Source organism: Oryza brachyantha, chromosome 9 (assembly GCF_000231095.2).
Source record: "Oryza brachyantha chromosome 9, ObraRS2, whole genome shotgun sequence".
NCBI lineage: Eukaryota > Viridiplantae > Streptophyta > Magnoliopsida > Poales > Poaceae > Oryza > Oryza brachyantha.
Window position 1 is genome coordinate 9913966 of NC_023171.2, and position 17974 is coordinate 9931939.

At 45.7% G+C, this 17974-nt stretch overlaps 4 protein-coding genes across 4 annotated transcripts; 1 reads left to right on the forward strand and 3 right to left on the reverse strand.

The window, feature by feature from the left end:
* Nucleotides 1-1688: 1688 nt before the first annotated feature.
* On the reverse strand, nucleotides 1689-3030 carry LOC102717277 (beta-1,3-galactosyltransferase pvg3-like). Its single transcript, XM_006661200.3, has one exon. The coding sequence runs from the start codon at nucleotides 2985-2987 to the stop codon at nucleotides 2031-2033; it is 957 nt and encodes a 318-aa protein (XP_006661263.1). The 5' UTR covers nucleotides 2988-3030; the 3' UTR covers nucleotides 1689-2030.
* A 1965-nt stretch (nucleotides 3031-4995) lies between these two features.
* On the reverse strand, nucleotides 4996-6024 carry LOC102717550 (beta-1,3-galactosyltransferase pvg3-like). Its single transcript, XM_006661201.2, has one exon. The coding sequence runs from the start codon at nucleotides 6022-6024 to the stop codon at nucleotides 4996-4998; it is 1029 nt and encodes a 342-aa protein (XP_006661264.2).
* Nucleotides 6025-7427: 1403 nt separating this feature from the next.
* On the forward strand, nucleotides 7428-8247 carry LOC102721861 (histone H4). The gene has a single exon (XM_015841055.2). The coding sequence runs from the start codon at nucleotides 7510-7512 to the stop codon at nucleotides 7819-7821; it is 312 nt and encodes a 103-aa protein (XP_015696541.2). The 5' UTR covers nucleotides 7428-7509; the 3' UTR covers nucleotides 7822-8247.
* A 1184-nt stretch (nucleotides 8248-9431) lies between these two features.
* LOC102717825 (pectinesterase-like) lies at nucleotides 9432-11867 on the reverse strand. The gene is made up of 2 exons (XM_040527685.1): nucleotides 10570-11867; nucleotides 9432-10480 (listed from the first exon to the last, which is right to left on the reverse strand). The coding sequence occupies exons 1-2, from the start codon at nucleotides 11705-11707 to the stop codon at nucleotides 9780-9782; spliced, it is 1839 nt and encodes a 612-aa protein (XP_040383619.1). The 5' UTR covers nucleotides 11708-11867; the 3' UTR covers nucleotides 9432-9779.
* Nucleotides 11868-17974: the final 6107 nt, after the last annotated feature.

The following is a 17974-nucleotide window of genomic DNA, read 5'->3' on the forward strand; positions in this document are numbered from 1 at the left end:
GTGCCAAGATAGAATAGGGAGGCGGATGGAAGCAACGAGGCACCACGGGGTCCACGGGTGACGGAGACGGCGAGGCGACGAGCTGCATAAGGCAGAGGAGGAGCTCGTTGCTCACCTGCACGTAGCCTATGAACCTCTGGTGAGGTGCCGCGGGTGGCGGGGACGGTAAGGGGACAGGATGGACGCTTCAGCACCTCCACCTAGCCGACGAATAGGCTGTACAACCAATAGAGAAATCCGTCGAGGGACACCGGCGGCATGCCGACGAGGAAGCTGGCACAGCGTCGACGACATCACGACATGCTCGGCATTGAGGTTGTCGATAGTGAGTAGCTCCCGAACGGTGGTGACGAAGGCAGAGGAGTGGTGAGGCACCGTGGGTAACGAAGGCGGAGGAAAAGTGGCTGGAGGTGGTGGGGGCGGTGAGGCGCCGAGGGCGGAGGGGCAGTTGGCGGCAACAGCGAGGCGCCGGGACCGATGGAGGCGGTGGGGCCGGTAAAGCATTCTACCTTTTATTTTTTTCCTATCACACCCTTCGAAAATTGACGACTAAATCTGTTTTGGTGTCTCGAGGTATAACTTGTTGGATCATAACAATGCTCATAAGCAAAAGACCGAAAAATAAAATACATAAACAAATCATAAAATCAACTTTAAATTTAAAAATTATATATTGGCTTGTAACCATAAACATATATCGGTGAAAAAATAGTGGGTCTGTTCTTCCGCCGTATATTCCCTTCCTAATTTGCTAGGGGACAAGTCATGCATAATAGTTGGCATCAAGCCATGTGGCAGCCTAACCAGTGAGCTGCAACACAGCCGGAGATCATCATCAGTTGCAAATCTGTCGTGGAGAGCTAGCGCACCCATGTTTTTTATTATTATGCTTATGCTTATAAACCAAAATTTAAATTTTTAACTTTAAATTTAGAGTTGATTTTGATGTTATTTCATTGAAGTTTATTTTTCAGCTTTAGCTTTTAGATATATAACAATACATATATAATTTTTTTTTCATAAATTATTTTTTATTTGCTTATATGTCGTTCGGTTAATTTTTTTCATTAAAAACTCAAACAATCACCACCTAGTAAACAACACACCTTGCCATCTGAACGATAATCAATATCGGTTGGCGTTGGTCAGGACACATTCTGTGGTTCATCCTTTTTGCTCCTAAAAAATTTCCGGTGGCCCTGTAGGGGTACGGGGTACCGTAGAGACCAAGTGGGTGGCCGATATGTTACCTAGTGGTGTATGGGCTGGTCAACTTGTACTCATATGTACTCTAGACCAATCGATTTTATTTTCGATGTAACTATTCAATACTCATACTTGTATAGTCGGTGACTGATAGCACCATATCGTTCCTGGCAACTTATACTGCAATGTACTACGAGGCAGGCCTGCCAATGGATCTCGATCCAATCCAAATCCACTCCAATACATCTTTTTACTAAGCTAGTCTACCAAATCAACTCACCCTAATTATTTTTTATTAGAACCCAATCCAAATCAATCCAACTTCAATTTTAGTCCAACCCACACCAAACCATTTAGTTAAAATGGATTCAACCCACTCTAGTAGAATGGATGCGCTCATTTGGTAGGTATGAACTAAAATTTTAAAACTCGCGTTCACACTATAAAAATTTATCAAAGTTGACTGAAATTTGGTGGGATGATTTATTATGTGTAAGAGCAACTTTATATAAATTTTGATCAATTTCTACATGTAGGTCCCACGTATGTCTATTCTCTTCTCCATTAGCTACCCAATTAAATGATCCATTTGCCCTTTACGGGTTAAATCAATTTAAAACCTAAAATCACCTAACCAAATCCAGTCCTTACCAATCCATCTATCTCTATAACCCAACTCAATCCAAACCATTTGAAGTAATAATTCATTTGCACCCAACCAAAGATAATCTAAATTAAAACCCAACCCATTTAATCAATTTTCTTCCAACCCATTAGCAGGGCTAACTACGAGTCTAATAACACGTACATTTTGTCACCGGATTCTAGCTGTGGTCTTGCAGAATGGATGGCTTTATTATACCGGCGGTGGCGTTGAAGTGCCTGAGCACGGCGGCCCACCGGTGGTTGTCCTTGAGCCTGTGCACGGCGATGGTGTTGTGGCGGAACTCGTCCATGTCCCAGTTGATGTCGTACATCCGGGGCTTGAGGTTGTACCGGTTCTTGCCCCTGCCGCCGGCGTTGAGCCACTTGCCGACGAGGCGGTCCTCGTGGCCGTGCGTGTCGTTGCGCCGCAGGATCTCGTCGTTGGCGGACAACCAGGCGGCGACGTCCCAGGAGACGACGTAGCCCATGCCGTGCATGAACGGCGCCGGGTCGTCGTCGCCGACGGCGTAGCCGCGGCCGAGGTAGAGGTCGCTCCGGGGCTGGGAGCGGAGCTCGTCGGCGAGCGCGGCCACGCGGAGGTACGTGTCGTCGTCGGCCTTCATCACGTAGTCGTAGGGGGCCGGCGCGAACAGCCGCGACACGGCGGCGAGGTACGCGTGCGTCTTGCCGTCGTTCATGTTCTCCGCGCAGTCCAGCACGACGATGTCGCCGTGCCGCGCGGCCTCCATCGCCACCAGCACCGCGTCCGCGGCGTCCGTCACGTCGCACAGCACGAACCGCACGTCCACCCGCGCGGCCTCCGCCGGCGGCTGCAGAGCGTACGCCAGGCGCAGGATGGCGCGCCGCTCGTACCGCCTCGGCGTGGTCATCACTCCCACGAGGAGGCGGAACTCCGGCTCCCTCGTTGACTCAGCACCTCGCCTTACACCGCCGTCGTCGGTGTCAACGGAACGGCAGCGCGGCACGCCATGGAGGCAGCCGGAGAGGACGTAGGACGGGACGAAAAAGCTCCGGCTCAACGACAACGCCATGGCGACGAATCCGAGGGGCACAAGGAGGAGGCACAGCAAGCGAAGTGAGGTGACCGGAAAGCGCGGCGGCGTGGGCTGCTTCATGGCTCCTGACCGCGCGAGGTCGGCGAGGACACGAACGTGCCGTGGGCCGTGGCCTGTGTTTCCATTGCACCCCTGTATATCCAGCTTTATAAAGAGGGCATTTTCAGAAAAAAAAAAGTCATATAACATATTTAAAGATAGATAGTAATTTGTAAAAAGTATTATATATCTAAAAGCCAAAAATATTATGAATTTCAGTGTGTGTGTATATATATATATGAGAGAATTTTATTACTTGGTTAGATATTTGTATTTTCTTGCATGCCACTTAAATGGTCATAAAAATAAAAAAATATAAGATAATTTAATATGAGATATATCACTTCATAAATATGAAATTTCAAATTCGATTCCTATGAGTTATAAAAAAATTAAAATTGAACTACAACATGCACATTTAAATTTATTATTTTTGTTAGATCTTATATTAATCTATTTTTTAATATAATGACAACAATTTAGCTGACATATAAGATATGATTGGATATTCAATCAAATGTTTTCTCATATAGATGCATTGTGACAAAAACAACTCATGATGTACTCCTACGTACACCAGTACTCTGGCAAGCTGGAAAAAGATATATATACCAGTTATTGTGATAAAAACGTATGATGAGGGATGAATGGCCAAGCATCGTGTGAGTTTGGGTGCCTTTTGCTGCAATTAATAATATGCCCGTATAGATTAGTGTGTAGATTGAGCATGAAAAACTACATGTAACCAGCTTTTCGATTTTTGAACCGCTTGTTTATTTTTTTCCTTAGATTTTTAAGGTATGGTCGTTACGTGCGTCCCACAAGATGGACGGATTGAAGTCTTATTTCATAATATAAGATGTTTGACTTTGGCTGTGTTCGGCGGTTGGTATGTGGTGGGTTAGTTATCCGACGCGGAAAACATAGTAATAGATTAGTACGTGATTAATTAACTATTAATTATTAAAAGTATATAAAATAGATTAATATGAGTTTTCAAAACAACTTTCCTATAGAAAATTTTTACAAAAAGTATACCGTTTAGTAGTTCGGGAAGCGTGCGAGCGGAAAACGAGGCGTATTAGATAACTAGCCGGATGTATCGAATACGGCCTTTTTTACTTGCAATGTTTGATTATTTATTTTATTTAAAAAATTATAGAAATATCATTTATTTTGCTTGTGACTTACTTTATTATCAAAATAACTTTAAGCACAACTTATCAATTTTTATATTTATAATAAATTTTTGAATAAGACAAATGATCAAATGTTACAAAAAAAATTCAAACATCTCACGTTATAAAACGGAGGTACTATTTATTTTTTATAATATACTCATGCGTCATAACAGACGTATATAGCCATATATACAGTCGACAACTAGACTGCAGAGGCTCATCGAGAAAGAATTAAATAGTTTCTTTTAACAAACCATTTGAACTTTTTACTAGCTGTGCAAGCGATGTTTCACATACTTTCATAATATAATTATATCTCTAAATATTTAATTAGGAAGCAACATGCTTTCATAATATATAAGTATATCTGTAGATATTTATAAGCTTATTACTAAAATATCAGTGCCCAGAATTTGAATATGAATAGAGAAAATGCTTCCCCATGTTCAACCAAAAGTCAGGCATTTGTGTTACGTACAGGGTTTTAATTAATTGCGTATCGTGACTATCGCAGAGATAATCACCCAAGCCGTCAGAACATGGTAACTATATGCCATGGTTTTGTTAGCAAATATCATGAGAATTAAAATATTTATAACGGGGAGAGTACGAAATAATGAAGGAAGAAAAATGCCCAAATTAAGCTTGTGTGGCAGGTCACTTTGAACAGATCAGAAGATTACAAAATGATGCTGTGGAGTGAAATTTTCGCTAGTCATCACCTCCAGTTGCTTCGGATCGAGACATATTTGCAACTTTAAGTGTACAACAATTAAAGAATACAAATCACGAACCGTAGTTGACTCGGCTCGCCAAAAGATTAAAAAGAAACTTAAATTGTGGTAAACTCATGACGAGATCAACTTATCATCGCCGGGGAGAAGTTGGCCGGAGCCGGACGGCTTGAGGCCGGCGGTGAAGTTGAAGTAGCGGAGCGTCCTCGCCCAGCGGCCGTTGTCCTTGAGCTGGTGCACGGCGATGGTGTCCGGTATGAACTCGTGCGAGCACGGGTGCCACCCGGGGAAGTTGTACATGGCCGGCTTCACGTCCACCCGGTTCTTGCCCCTGCCGCCGCGGCGGAGCCACGAGTAGAGCGTCCGGTCCTCCGGCCCGTCGGTCTTCCCCTCGATCTCCGGCGCCGCCGCGACGATCCACTCCACGAGGTCCCACGACAGCACGTACCCCATGCCGGACATGTACTCGTTCGACCCGCGGACGTAGTCGCACGGCACCATGCAGCCGTAGTAGAGGTCCTGCCGCGGCGCGCGGCCGAGCGACTCGGCGAGCTCCGGCAGCCGGAAGAAGGTGTCGTCGTCGGCCTTCATGACGAAGTCGTAGGCGCGGTCGCCGAACAGGGGCGGCACACTGGAGAAGTAGGCGTGGGTCTTGCCGTTGTCCATGTTCTCGGGGCAGTCCAGCTCCACCACGTCGCCGTAGCGCATCGCCTCCAGCGCCACCAGGACGCGGTCCTCCGGCGAGCCCAGCCGGCAGAAGACGAACCGGACGTCGACCCGCGCCCTCGGCGCCACCGCCGGCTGCTGGAGGGCGTACACCGTCCGCAGCAGGTGCCGCCGCTCGTACCGGCCGGGGAGTGTCAGCACGCCGATCAGCAGCCGGAAGTCCGGCGCCGCCCGCACCTCGCCGCCAACGACGACGACTGCGCCGTCGCGCACCGTGCCTGATCCTGCGACGCCGCCGCCACCCTGGTCACCACACGCGGCGGCGCCAGCGGCCAGCGACGCCTGCAGGGCGAACTCGTTGGGGTAGACGACCAGGAGAACGAAGGCGAGGAGAGCGACGGGGAGCAGGAGGAGCGCCGCGGCCGGGAGGGCCGGCCACCGCTGGTTGGGCGCCGGCGGCAGCCCGTGCGGCTTCATTGCAGAACACGTAACACGTTGTGCGTGGCGCCCGAACGAACGCCGGTTTTGGCAAGAGAAACACACCCTACTATAGCTGCTTATATGCAGACCATGCAGTGGAGTTTATTAACCACTATCTTTTGGCCTTTTGCGCGAAAAAAAATCTAATCATATATTTATAAATAAAAAATTATTTATACATGTGTCCTAACTATATAATATTGAAGTATGGAAAATAAACTACATTGAAGAAAACAAATAAAAATTTAAGATTAAAAATTTAAATTTAAACGTTGAAGCAAATATAGTCAGTGGCGAATCTAGCTAGCGTGATTAGGGGGGTCTGAATATGTTAGATAGAGTTTTAACCCCTTCTATTGATCTTACCGTAAAATTTTAGAGAGGATCTTCGTGAAGACTTTAATAACTTTAACGAGGAAGCCCCACGTTAAATCCGCTCCTCTATAGTAGACTTTAAACAAAAAAGAGTATGGATGTATGGAGTCAAGTAGTAGAGTGGAACTGTGGAAGCGTCTGCCGCGTGACAATACCATGCATGCATTGGTGTTCGACTTTGCGTGCCATCTCTGTCTTGTTTTGGCACCAACCATGAGACTTGCTTCGCCCAGGCACAAAACTATTTTTTGCGCCCTGGATTGCCGGGGGTTTCCCATGTTCCGATTCCTCCCGGCCATATCGCTTGCATGATCTATTCACAAGTAGTAGGAGACCACGCATCTAAACTTTTTATGATACATGTCACCGTAATAATCGTGTGCATCAACGAATCTAAATTCCACAAATTCAAATTCAACTTTTACAAGTCGTATATTCCGCAAATTCAAATTCAAATTCAACTTTATTATTTTAAAAAGTAATAAAATGATTACTATAAGATATATCATTCCATAAATATATATATATTCAAATTCAACTTTTACAAGTCGTAGAAAAATAAATGAAACTGAAACTAAATTTGCGCATCAACAGTTAAATTTATTATTTTAATTACACCGTGTATAAATCGAATTTAAATAATATATTTCTGGAATAATATATGTCATTAATCTATTATGTATAATGTATATGTTTTTTTTACATGTGTCCGGATAGAAACGGGCCGGGCCAAAAGATGCAAACAGCACTCGCCGCACGGCCCGAACCGCGAAAAGTCGTAAACGCGGAATTTTTGTTCCCACGCGATTTCCATTTTTCCCGCCCGCGCGGCGCGCTCCCTCCGCTCCCGGAAAACCAAACGCGGCGATCCGCGCCTCCACCTGCTGCGCCAATAGCAGCTCGCCTCTGCGCCATCCGACGGCGCACGCCGTCCCCCTCGCCGCTCACGTGGATCACTCGCCGATCCGACGGCTTCCCGCTCTATATATTCCACCCGCTCCACCGGTTCCCCTCCCCAGCATCCAAATCGATCGCCGCCGGAGTCCCCAATTCCGCCGCCGCCGCCGCCTCATTCGTCGGATTGAGGGGGGTAGAAAGCGTGCGGAGATGTCGGGGCGCGGCAAGGGCGGGAAGGGGCTGGGGAAAGGAGGCGCGAAGCGCCACCGGAAGGTGCTCCGCGACAACATCCAGGGGATCACCAAGCCGGCGATCCGGAGGCTGGCGAGGAGGGGCGGCGTGAAGCGCATCTCGGGGCTCATCTACGAGGAGACCCGCGGAGTGCTCAAGATCTTCCTCGAGAACGTCATCCGCGACGCCGTCACCTACACCGAGCACGCCCGCCGCAAGACCGTCACCGCCATGGACGTCGTCTACGCGCTCAAGCGCCAGGGCCGCACCCTCTACGGCTTCGGCGGCTAGGCCCCCAAGAACTTGGTTTGGCTTCAGATATAGTCCCGGTGAAATGCCGGTGAACTTTGTTATTGATCGCATTGTCATTTTGGTAAGTCTAGTAGAGAAGTCATTGGAGTATAAGATTTCTACAGTCCAATAAAAAATATCTTGAAATTATAGTATTTTACGGTACCAAATTATCGTTGATTGTTGGATTTAATAATGTCTATTCTGTTCAGCTAGGTTTAATGGTAGGAAATGATTTTGTAATATGATGTATCGGTATCGGCTGGTCAAATTAGTTGGAGGGTTGGATATGGGCACGTGGAGAGTCCAATAGATGGATTGTTGGAGATGTTCTTAGCATCTCTCCTTCGACCCTGCAGTGCCACTCTTCTTGTACAGGAATAATTAACTTTTTACACTCTTAAAAATGGTATTAATATATTTGCTACTGGGCTCACATGTCATAGACTTATGAGGGTTAATATGTCATAGACAGCGGGTAACAAATATGTTAGGTGTCATTTTTAATAGTGGTAAAAATTTAAATGCCCCCTCCTCCTCCAAGTCCTCATCCTTTGGTATCTCTGAACCGTTGTTGATTCATGTAATTTTTGTTGCATCTCTAGGAATGCTGATAATTTTGATCATGGTACAGACTGGGACCAAGACCTAATTGGTTGGTCTTAACTCTTTTGCAACGTAAATTGGTTTCCAGTTTTAGAGTACCAAACTTTCTCTACTGAAGGCTGAGAACGAATTAATTGGTCTTACCGAATGTCCACTTCTAAGGGAGGGAGTACATTCCAAACGTTGAAACGGAAGGAAAATAAATGCCACAAGTAGTAACATTTTGAGAACAAGATAATTAGTCACACTTCATTACTGGTTTTGAATGTAGTCTGGCTTTGAAAGAGGTACTCCAATCTACTACAGTAAATTTTACAAGTATTTTTTCAATGCCAAATGATTTCATCACCAATATTTAGCAATGAATTAATAATGTTTGTACTAATGATGATTCAAACAAGCTCATAACGTGTTGGCACAAAAAAAAAATCTCGACAGCGGCCTCGTTACCCCTTTTGCTCAAAAGTCAAAAACATCCGTATCAAACAAGGTAGATGGGGTCAGTTTTACCAATTTTTGAGGGTTCAGCTATATAAAAGTTTTTTATCTGACTGTTCTAAAGCAATATTTTCACTTTGTAATAGTTAATTAAGTTGTTTATACTCTCAAATAGTTTTAAAAAAATCAGAAAAACCAAAACCTTTAATAAGAAACCAAGATCAGAAATACCTTGATGTTAGCAAAATGGCTCGTAGCCTAGTGGTTACAAAGGTCTTAGTAGCACTTGAGATGCCTTGACTCCTTGTTGGAGCAAATTTTCCTTCGGATATGCTGACCAAGCTTCGTAGTTGCTCATAGGGGTGGGGTTTGCGTGCGTGCGAATGCCTTAGTGAATTTTCCTTCCAGGATTCTAACGGCGTTTTGCTTTTAGGCGACAGGATATGCCGACTATGCTTCGTAGGTGCTCATAGGGGTGGGGTTTGCGTGGGTGCGTTCTTATGAGAGAGTGTGTATGCGTTGTGAGCGTCTATATTGTACTGTGTTCTAAAAAAATACCCTGATGTTAGAAATAATTGGTTTCCACGTTTAATCTTCACATCCAACAAAAATACATCCTATGTATCTTCGAAAGAACATGTGTGGTATAGTTTCCATGATACATGCTATACTCAAATATAGTCATGGTAAAAAGAAAAAAAATTCATGTACAGTGTACAAAACCACATAATGCCAGCCAGTATACTAATTGCAAATGAAAACTAGGCACACAAACGCGCATATATATATGAACAGCTGATCGAGTTCATGCGTGCACCTCGCAACATTTTCCACTCAGCCAAGCCGAGATCACCGGCCATGGATCCAATCCAAGCAAAAAAACCCTACCTACGTACGTACGGGGTGCGATCTTTTCAGGCGAAGAAGTCGTACTTGACCGGCGTTCCGGTGGGATCGATCCATGGCTTCGCGTGCAGGAAGTTCTCGACGGTGAACTTGGTGGCGTCCGCCTTGCTGATCACCTTCTTGTAGCCCGGCCAGGCGACGCGCCCCGCCGTGTCGGCGCCGGGCCCGGTGTTGCCGTACTCGGCGTAGTAGAGCGTCTTGAGGGCGAAGTCGCCGTTCCACGGCAGGTAGCCGGCCTTGTCGATGATCGCCGGGATCTCGGACTCCATGACGACGGTGCGGGAGAACTCGCGCCAGGGCCGGCCGAGGTAGTTGCGGATGGGGGGCAGCTTGGCGTCGGTGAGCGCCGTCTCGGCGTTGAATTCGCACTTCTGGAGCACGAAGCCCGTGGCCTCGCGGCCGTCGGCGCGGCCCTGCGCGGTGGCGATGTTCTGCTGGTTGGGGAGCGGGCGGCGGAGCGTGATGATGCAGTTCTGGAACACGGCCGCCGCGTCGCCGAAGATGAAGTCGATGGTGCCGGAGACGACGCAGTTGCGGTAGAACTGCGCCTTGGAGTGCGCGTACAGCGTGTCCTGGAACCCGTCCATCCAGCAGTTGAGGAACACCGACTTGTCCGACTGCACCAGCAGCGCCACCGCCTGGTGCTTCTCCGCCCCCGCCGTGTTCTGGAACCCCATCCCGATCGCCATGAACCCGTCTCCTTGCGCCGCTACGTACGAACCCATCGATCTCAGCACATCGATCGACCGTTACATTCAGCAGCGTCAATGGCGGGAAGATGTATGTATGTGTGCTTACTGAAGGTTGCCGACTTGAAGGTGGTGATGCCGTCGATGAAGTTCTTGTTGCCGGTGACGACCGACTTCCGGGCGCCGTCGCCGTAGACGGTGACGTTCGCCATCTTCTTGGTGATCGTCACGTACTCCGCGTACACCCCCTCCTTCACGTAGATCACGTACCTTCCGGTGTAGGTCTTCGGCATGGCGGCGAGCGCCTCGTTGATGGTCTTGAACTTGCCGCTGCCGTCCTTGGCGACCACCACGTTGGGCGTCAGGTTGTTCTTGAACCCGCCGCCCTTGAGCACCCTCCGGTCGCCGTCGGGCACCCACTCCGGGATGCCGTCCTTGGCGAGCGGCGGCTCGCGCTGAGGTTCCGCTGCTGCTGCTCCGTCGTCTTCGTCTTCGCCGGCGAGCAGCCGGCGTTTGGAGAGCTTGAGCGAGGAGAGGAACGTGGAGGCCTTCTCGATGAGCGCCAGGGCGTTGCTGGTCAGCTCCTTGCCGTTGATGAAGGAATCCTTCACCTTGGCCTTGAATTCGTCTTCGGGGAAGCCGTCGATGCAGGTCTCCTGGTGCGCGATCACCGCGCTCAGCCAGACCCGCAGCTGGAAGCCCTGCTTGGCGAGGCCGTCCTTGCCGGCGCCGTCGATGCCCTTGAGGGTGCGGTTGAGGTCGTCCATGGCGTCGTCGAAGAGCTCCTTGCAGTCGGCGACGGCGGCCTTGACGCGCGGGTCGGTGCTCATGATCAGGTCGGCGCGGTCGAACGCCTGCGAGACCGCGTCGCCGATCACGCCGACGGCGGTGCGGATGATGTCCTTGGGCGACGACGCGCTGGCGTTGGCCGCCTTGCCGATGCTCTTCTCGCAGGCGTCCTGGAAGTCCGTCTGCGCGCACATCACCTTGATGCTCTTCGACACGGCGCGGAGGTCGGCCGGCGAGCCCGAGCCACCGCCCGGTTTAGCCTTGGAGCCCTTGGAGCCGGACTCCTCCTTCTCGGAGTTCTTCCCGCTGTACGTGATGGCCGCGGCGCCCATGACGATGAGGATAATGACGATGGACACGGTGCCGGCGGCGATCATGATGCGCCTCCGCTGCTGCCGTGCCTTCTCGGCGCGGCGCCGCTCGGTGAGCGGGCCGAAGTCGCCGAACGCCGACGACATGGCCTCGCCGGACTCTCCCCCTGACCCCTTCCCTTTCCCCCTCCTCCTCCTCCTCCTCCTCACTGGCCGCTCCTTCTCCTCTCTCTCGCACACTCTCTGCCTGACATCACCATTGGCAGAGAGGAAAGAGGAAGAAGGCGGGAGGCATTGGAGAGCGGGGGTTCACTTTGACGTTCCCGGGAAAAAGAAGGGCCCGGAGACGATTGTGGAAGCTATGTTTAGAAGCTTTTGGCATGCAACAATGGCCGCCGGCTTAATGACTAGTGGCTATTCTTGGCCGGCCGCCGCTCCTCCGCCATTTTCCGTGCATTGGAGGGGTCAATCTGCTCCCTTAGCTGCAGGCTGCAGCTAGCTTCTTCCTGAAAATTATGGAATACAAGAATACTTGTGCGTCAACTGAAAAAGAAAGGGGACGGCGGTATGAAGGCTGGCTACGGGGCGGCGGCGGCGACACCGCCATGCCGCCGGAATCGGCGATGGAACCTGAAGGTTTACTGCTCCCTCCGCTCCATAACGAAAGATTTGCAATGTTTGATCATTTGTTCTATTCAAAAAATTATGAAAATATTATTTATTTTACTTGTGACTTTATTATCAAAAGAACTTTAAACATGACTTATCCTTTTTTAAATTTATACTAAATTTTCGAATAAGATAAATAATCAAACGTTAAAAAAAAGAAAATCAAATATCTTCCGGCGCAGCTGCACCAATTACATTTCTTGTATTCATATTCCCGTGCTTGTCCCAGTACGCGGCGGTGAGGCTGCGATACAGGACAGTCCGTTAGCCCAAATAATCTAAGTTTAGGCTTATAATTAAAAAGTCGATAATACCTCTCTAAATTTCTACTGCTTCTAATATCGTTAGCAGTATAATTTAATTCTATGTATTCGATAATTAACACCGTTGATTAAATTCTAATGTCAATAGAGAATATCAGAAATAGGCTCCCGCTCTATTTCTTTCACTTATACTTATCTTGTTTGTTTCGTTCCGTCCCAAAATATTGTGATTAAAATTATAAATCATAATATAAGCATTTTGCACCGAATGCTATTATTTTAATGATTCTCAGGACTCCTAAGCTAATGAGATGCTTGGAAGGAGAATCTAATCAATTTAAAAATAAACAATACACCACCAAAATAACTAAAAATAATCTATATTAAAGAATCTAGAAATGGTTATATTTTTGTAACAGAGGTAGTAATAACTAATATATAAATAAAAATTTTCCATTTATGTTTTATCAATTCACTCTCAAGTTTCAAAATACAAATTTTAACTTAGAGCAAATTTTATAATAGAGGTAGATGTCATTTTAAAAATAACTCATTAATTAAGAGGTAGCGCATACAACACATCACCTCTATTCTTTCTCTCTCTTTTTCGCTTAGTGATTATGTAGAGATTACCCCTTATACAAGGGGTGGCTCATTCTCTCTAGTATATTCTCTTCTCTACCTTATCTTTTAACCCTAAGTGGCAACTTGGGGTTTGTGTTAAGGAGCTTAGGCCACCTCAAATGGCTATCTATAAATTATCTATAAAATATACTATATATTTTTTTAATAAAAGAGAGATAAAAGCTATCTCTTAATCAAGAGATAGTCTCTTGCACATATTTTAATGTCAAATGAGAATGAATTGTAGGGTTATTTGTATTATTAGCTATTTGCTAAAAGCTAGATCATTGAAGAAGTTGTCTTTTAGAATGCTTAGAGATATAATGCTATCTTTATTATTAGAGGTGGTCTTATAGTACTTGCTTTTATAAGCAGAAACATTATAGACCTGTGCCAATTGGATTTTCGGTAAGTGTATTCGCGTCTTGGTGCGAGTATACGGTAGAGAGAGAAGAGAGGATAAAGTCATAGTGTTATTGTTTTGTGTTCACAATGTTAACTACTCTCCTTGTCCCAAAATAATATCATTTTTACCTCTCCTTTCTATTAAGGAAAGTTCATCTTTGATTGGAAAAGCAGGCAATAGATGAATTGAGTATCAATTTATTCAAGTACCAATTTTTTTTATTATTTTAAAATTACTAAACATGCTGAGATTATTTTAGAATAAGCCACTGTGCTGAAATTTTGATAAAAAACTACATATTTAATACTACATAAAGCCAACAGTGAAAAAACACAAGGGCATCATTATCTATCTACCCCTATTCTCTCTTTCTGAATTTCTAGAGCCGAGCAAGTAGCTAAACATTTTCAGACCACCTTTAGCTCCCAGTGGAGCTAGCTCCCACTGGAGTTGGAGTTTAGAGTTAGGAGTTGGGAGCTAGAGCTCTACCAAACATGTCCTAGATAAAGCAAGATAGGATTATATTAGAGTGGGATAAAGTATATATAGTGCATTCTAATATTTTTGCTTTTGCAGTAGATATTATATTATGCTTTACTGACTACTTTCACTACATTTGTATTATTGCTTTTGCCATTGAGCACGGTTTGGGGGAAGTAGATTTTACACCCTCGAGAGGATGTCCCCTCATTTATTGCACGTTCTCGTCATCAAAATATTTTTTAAAAAATGAAGATAGATTAATATAAGATATATCACTACACAAACATGCAAGTTTAAATATGACTTCTATAATCCATAATAAAAATAACAAATATGACTGTGAGTATACGTATACTATTTAGAGTCCAATTTGTTATTTTTGTTATGGATTGTATAAGTCATATTTGAATATGTTTATGTAATGGTATATCTTATACTAATCTATCTTTAATTTTTTTAATTTTTTTATGACTATTTAAATAGCGCTTTTGCTATTTATCAGGTGAATGAAATTTTTTGACACTGTCAGTCAATTTGTTGGCTAGTGGATTCGCTCCAAGATTGGTGTACGAAACAGGCTCGGATCAGGCTGGCAATTTTCCGGTAACGGGTCATATTTTTGCCCAGCCCGCTAACTCGTTGCACCTGTAGCATTGTTTTTTGTCTCTGTCAGAGGTCGTCGTGGGGACGGTATTGCACTATTGCGAGCAGGAAAGACAGTTCGGCGATTTTCCAGTGCGCCGTCGATTTCATTCACCTTGGTGTTGTTAGCATGTAATTCATCGATTCCCAGTGATTTGTCGTTAGGTTGATTGGCAGAGAGAGGAGGCCGGGGCAGGGGTTGTAATAGATAATGTGCATTTGTTTATAGAAAAATTTTGGCTGCAATTGGGAGTGAAACACACACTTTTGATATTATGCAGACGACTGAAAATTTGTGTTTTGTCAGTCGATCACTCTGGCTGTTTGATCTGAGTCTCACGATCTATGTTCGCAACAAACTTTGGCGTGTTGCTAATCAAGCCCGAATCTGTTACGAGTCCTGGCCCCTTATCCTGTACCGTCCATGCGTGTTGCTAAATTTTGCACTCTGTCCCAATAATTCTTCATTTTAATCTATTTTTTTTCTATTTTTATTAGTTATTTGATTTATTTTTCTTTAACTGTGTATCATAGGATAGTTGCAAAATGTGTATATTAAAATTACACAAACGGTAAACTATAGTTGCACAATATAAAAATAAGTAACTTTAGCATAACCAATATACAACTTTATTATAAATTAAGTGCAACCATAGTTTATATAGATAGTTTATATAGGTTTAGTAGAATCGACTTAAATCCTTAAAAATTTCAGTCAAATAACTTCTAACCAGACCCTTTAAATATTACTCCCTCTATCCATGATCGTCATATTTAGTCTTGGCACCCAGACCAAGAAAAACTTATGTGCTTATATTTCATTAATGGTCATGGCTAATCTACATGCAAAATGAAAAGTTGGTGCTGCGGTAGTGGACGCTACACTCCTGAGACACCATGCACATTGACACAATGGCTAATCTGCATGCAAAATGAGAAGTCCAATGCGCTGAACGAGGCACAGTGGCTGGGTAATGGCAAATGTGACGATCATTTGTGGAAATATGTTTTTTTTTATACGCCTATCAAACACACATAGCTAGAGGGAGTATGCAATAGAGGAGATAATATCCTTAAGGTATTTGAATACTTTCGCCAGTTGGGGAAAGCATTTTGGCTGCAGCTGAAGCATTCATTATTGGGCTGTCGTAGCTGCCCATCGGTTGCCTCAACCCATATAAGACGGCCCCGCCCAGTTCATAAGCCGGCCCAACCTGTTGATTGTTATGGTAGTACCTTCGTCCTTCGTCGCTTCTAAGCGAGCGCGGCGAGGTTGCTCGCCTGCGCCGCCGCAGTCGTCACTTTCTTCCTCGTCGACGGCGAGCTATCCTATCTCGCATACCCGCCGCCACCACAAACTTTCCCCGAGTAGGCTGTCTGTGTACGTACGCTTTGGTATGCAGGAACAACGGAACAAGATCGAAGTGTTAATCCCCTGACAGTCTGCTCAAGCTAATATGCATCTTGCATGCACGCATCCAACGCGTATAGGAGTCAGGACGCGTCCAGCGGGCAGATATCCAAATCCATGTCATTATCAGTGCAGCAAGATCAGGGTAACAGGCGGCTATAAATTGAGCTCATCTATCTCATCCTCTATCCTAAAAATAGAGTATGAAGACTATAAATTGAGCTCCAACAGAACGGTTATCCTATCAGATGTCATCCATGTTAGGAGAAGAGAATCGTTATATTTGGATGATCTCTCCATCCTCCAAAGAGATACAGAGGATGCCATATATAGATAATCTGTTGGAGTATAGAGAGATATAAAGCATGAAACTGTTTTAGATGATCATTCAAATGAAGATATGGATGACCAAATTTAAATGAGTTGATATGGATGACCAAATTTAAATAAGTTATTGTGGATCTTCTTAATTTGTAAACCTGCTGTCGGGTGATCATCGATCTATCTCATCATCTGAAACGCCACGAGCAAGCGTTTCAGTTTCTATATCAACCTTTGATCGTACGTGAAAGCTTCTTGCTCATATTTTGTTTTTAGATTTGCAGTAAAAACAAGTGTTTTTAGAGAAGATTTTCTCTGAAGTTAGAGCATCTCCAACCAACAACCTAAATTAGACTCTCCAAATACTTATTTGGTCACTTCCATTTCATTTGGCTAGTCAAATTCGTCTTTTACTCCAGCAATCTCTCCATCCTGAGTCTCCCACACATCATCCTCTGCTCTTTCCTTTTTTTTCTCTCTCCCTCAATCTCCTCTCTTTCCTTTTTTTCTATTCTTTCTCTCTCCTTTTCTTCCTCAGCATAGGCAACTGGAGGAGCGGCGCGGGAGGCGGTGGCAGAGGCATCCAGCGGCACGGCGTGGCGCGGGAGGCGGCGACAGAGGGAGGCCGGGCGCCGCCGACGCGGCGCGGCGCGACGACTCCCCGGCGGCGGCAACCCCTCGGCGGCCGACGCGGCGACGAGGCGGCGCGGCGCCGGCGTGGGGCGACGACGACACGGCGGCGGCTAGAGCTGGTTCCCCGGACTCGGCGCCGACCCCTCGGCAACCGGCGGCCGGCAACGGCGGCTCCCCGGTGGCCGGTGGCCGGCGGCGGCGACTGCCCCGGCGTTGGGAGCAGCGCTGTGTAGTAGTATAGTTGTACTGTAGCAGTGTAGTAGTACTACTGTGCGTGGGCCCACGGTTCGCAAGTGTACTTTGGCCGGCAAAATTTAGCCACTGGTAGTAGTGTTTTGACTAGCCGGATGATTCGGCCATCCGGTTGGCTAATATATTGGAGAATAAATTTTAGCCTAGGTTATTAAATTGTAACTTGGAGAGCTATTTGCCCACTCCGTTGGAGATGCTAACTTACAACGCCGAGCCTTCTTGCCTGCTTCAAGTCTTCTGCATCGTCCAGCTGTAAGTACAAGAGGTGTGTTGCATCGATCTTTTCGTGTTTGGCCAAAAGTGAAAAGGTAAAGGAGATTCGTGCCTACTTATTCCGTCCCAAAATAAATTAATTTTTCACTTTTTATCTTTAATTTTTGATTCTTCGTCTTATTAAATTTTTTATTGATATTTTTGTTTTTATTAGATGATAAATCATGAATATTACTTTACGTGTGACTATTTTTTTTTTAATTTTCTAAATTTTTTTCAAATAAAACGGATGGTCAAACGTTGGATACAGAAATCGAAGAATTCGTTTTTTTTACGGAGAGAGTACCTTTTGTAGTCTGGCGATTCTCTGGAGGTGACAAGTGAGCGGCAACTTGGCGAATTCATGCAGCAGAATACTAGCTAGCAGTGTAGCAAAAGTAGCGCCTAGCGATTACTGCACAATTTGGAGAGCAGAGGATGATAAAAGCTTATTAAAC

Bases quoted from the DNA above. Each gene is read 5' to 3' on its own strand.
- LOC102721861 (XM_015841055.2), top strand. From the start codon at position 7,510: ATGTCGGGGCGCGGCAAGGGCGGGAAGGGGCTGGGGAAAGGAGGCGCG.
- LOC102717550 (XM_006661201.2), bottom strand. From the start codon at position 6,024: ATGAAGCCGCACGGGCTGCCGCCGGCGCCCAACCAGCGGTGGCCGGCC.
- LOC102717277 (XM_006661200.3), bottom strand. From the start codon at position 2,987: ATGAAGCAGCCCACGCCGCCGCGCTTTCCGGTCACCTCACTTCGCTTG.
- LOC102717825 (XM_040527685.1), bottom strand. From the start codon at position 11,707: ATGTCGTCGGCGTTCGGCGACTTCGGCCCGCTCACCGAGCGGCGCCGC. The intron at 10,481-10,569 runs GTAAGCACACAT...GTTCGTACGTAG, and splicing joins CTTCAAGTCGGCAACCTTCA to CGGCGCAAGGAGACGGGTTC.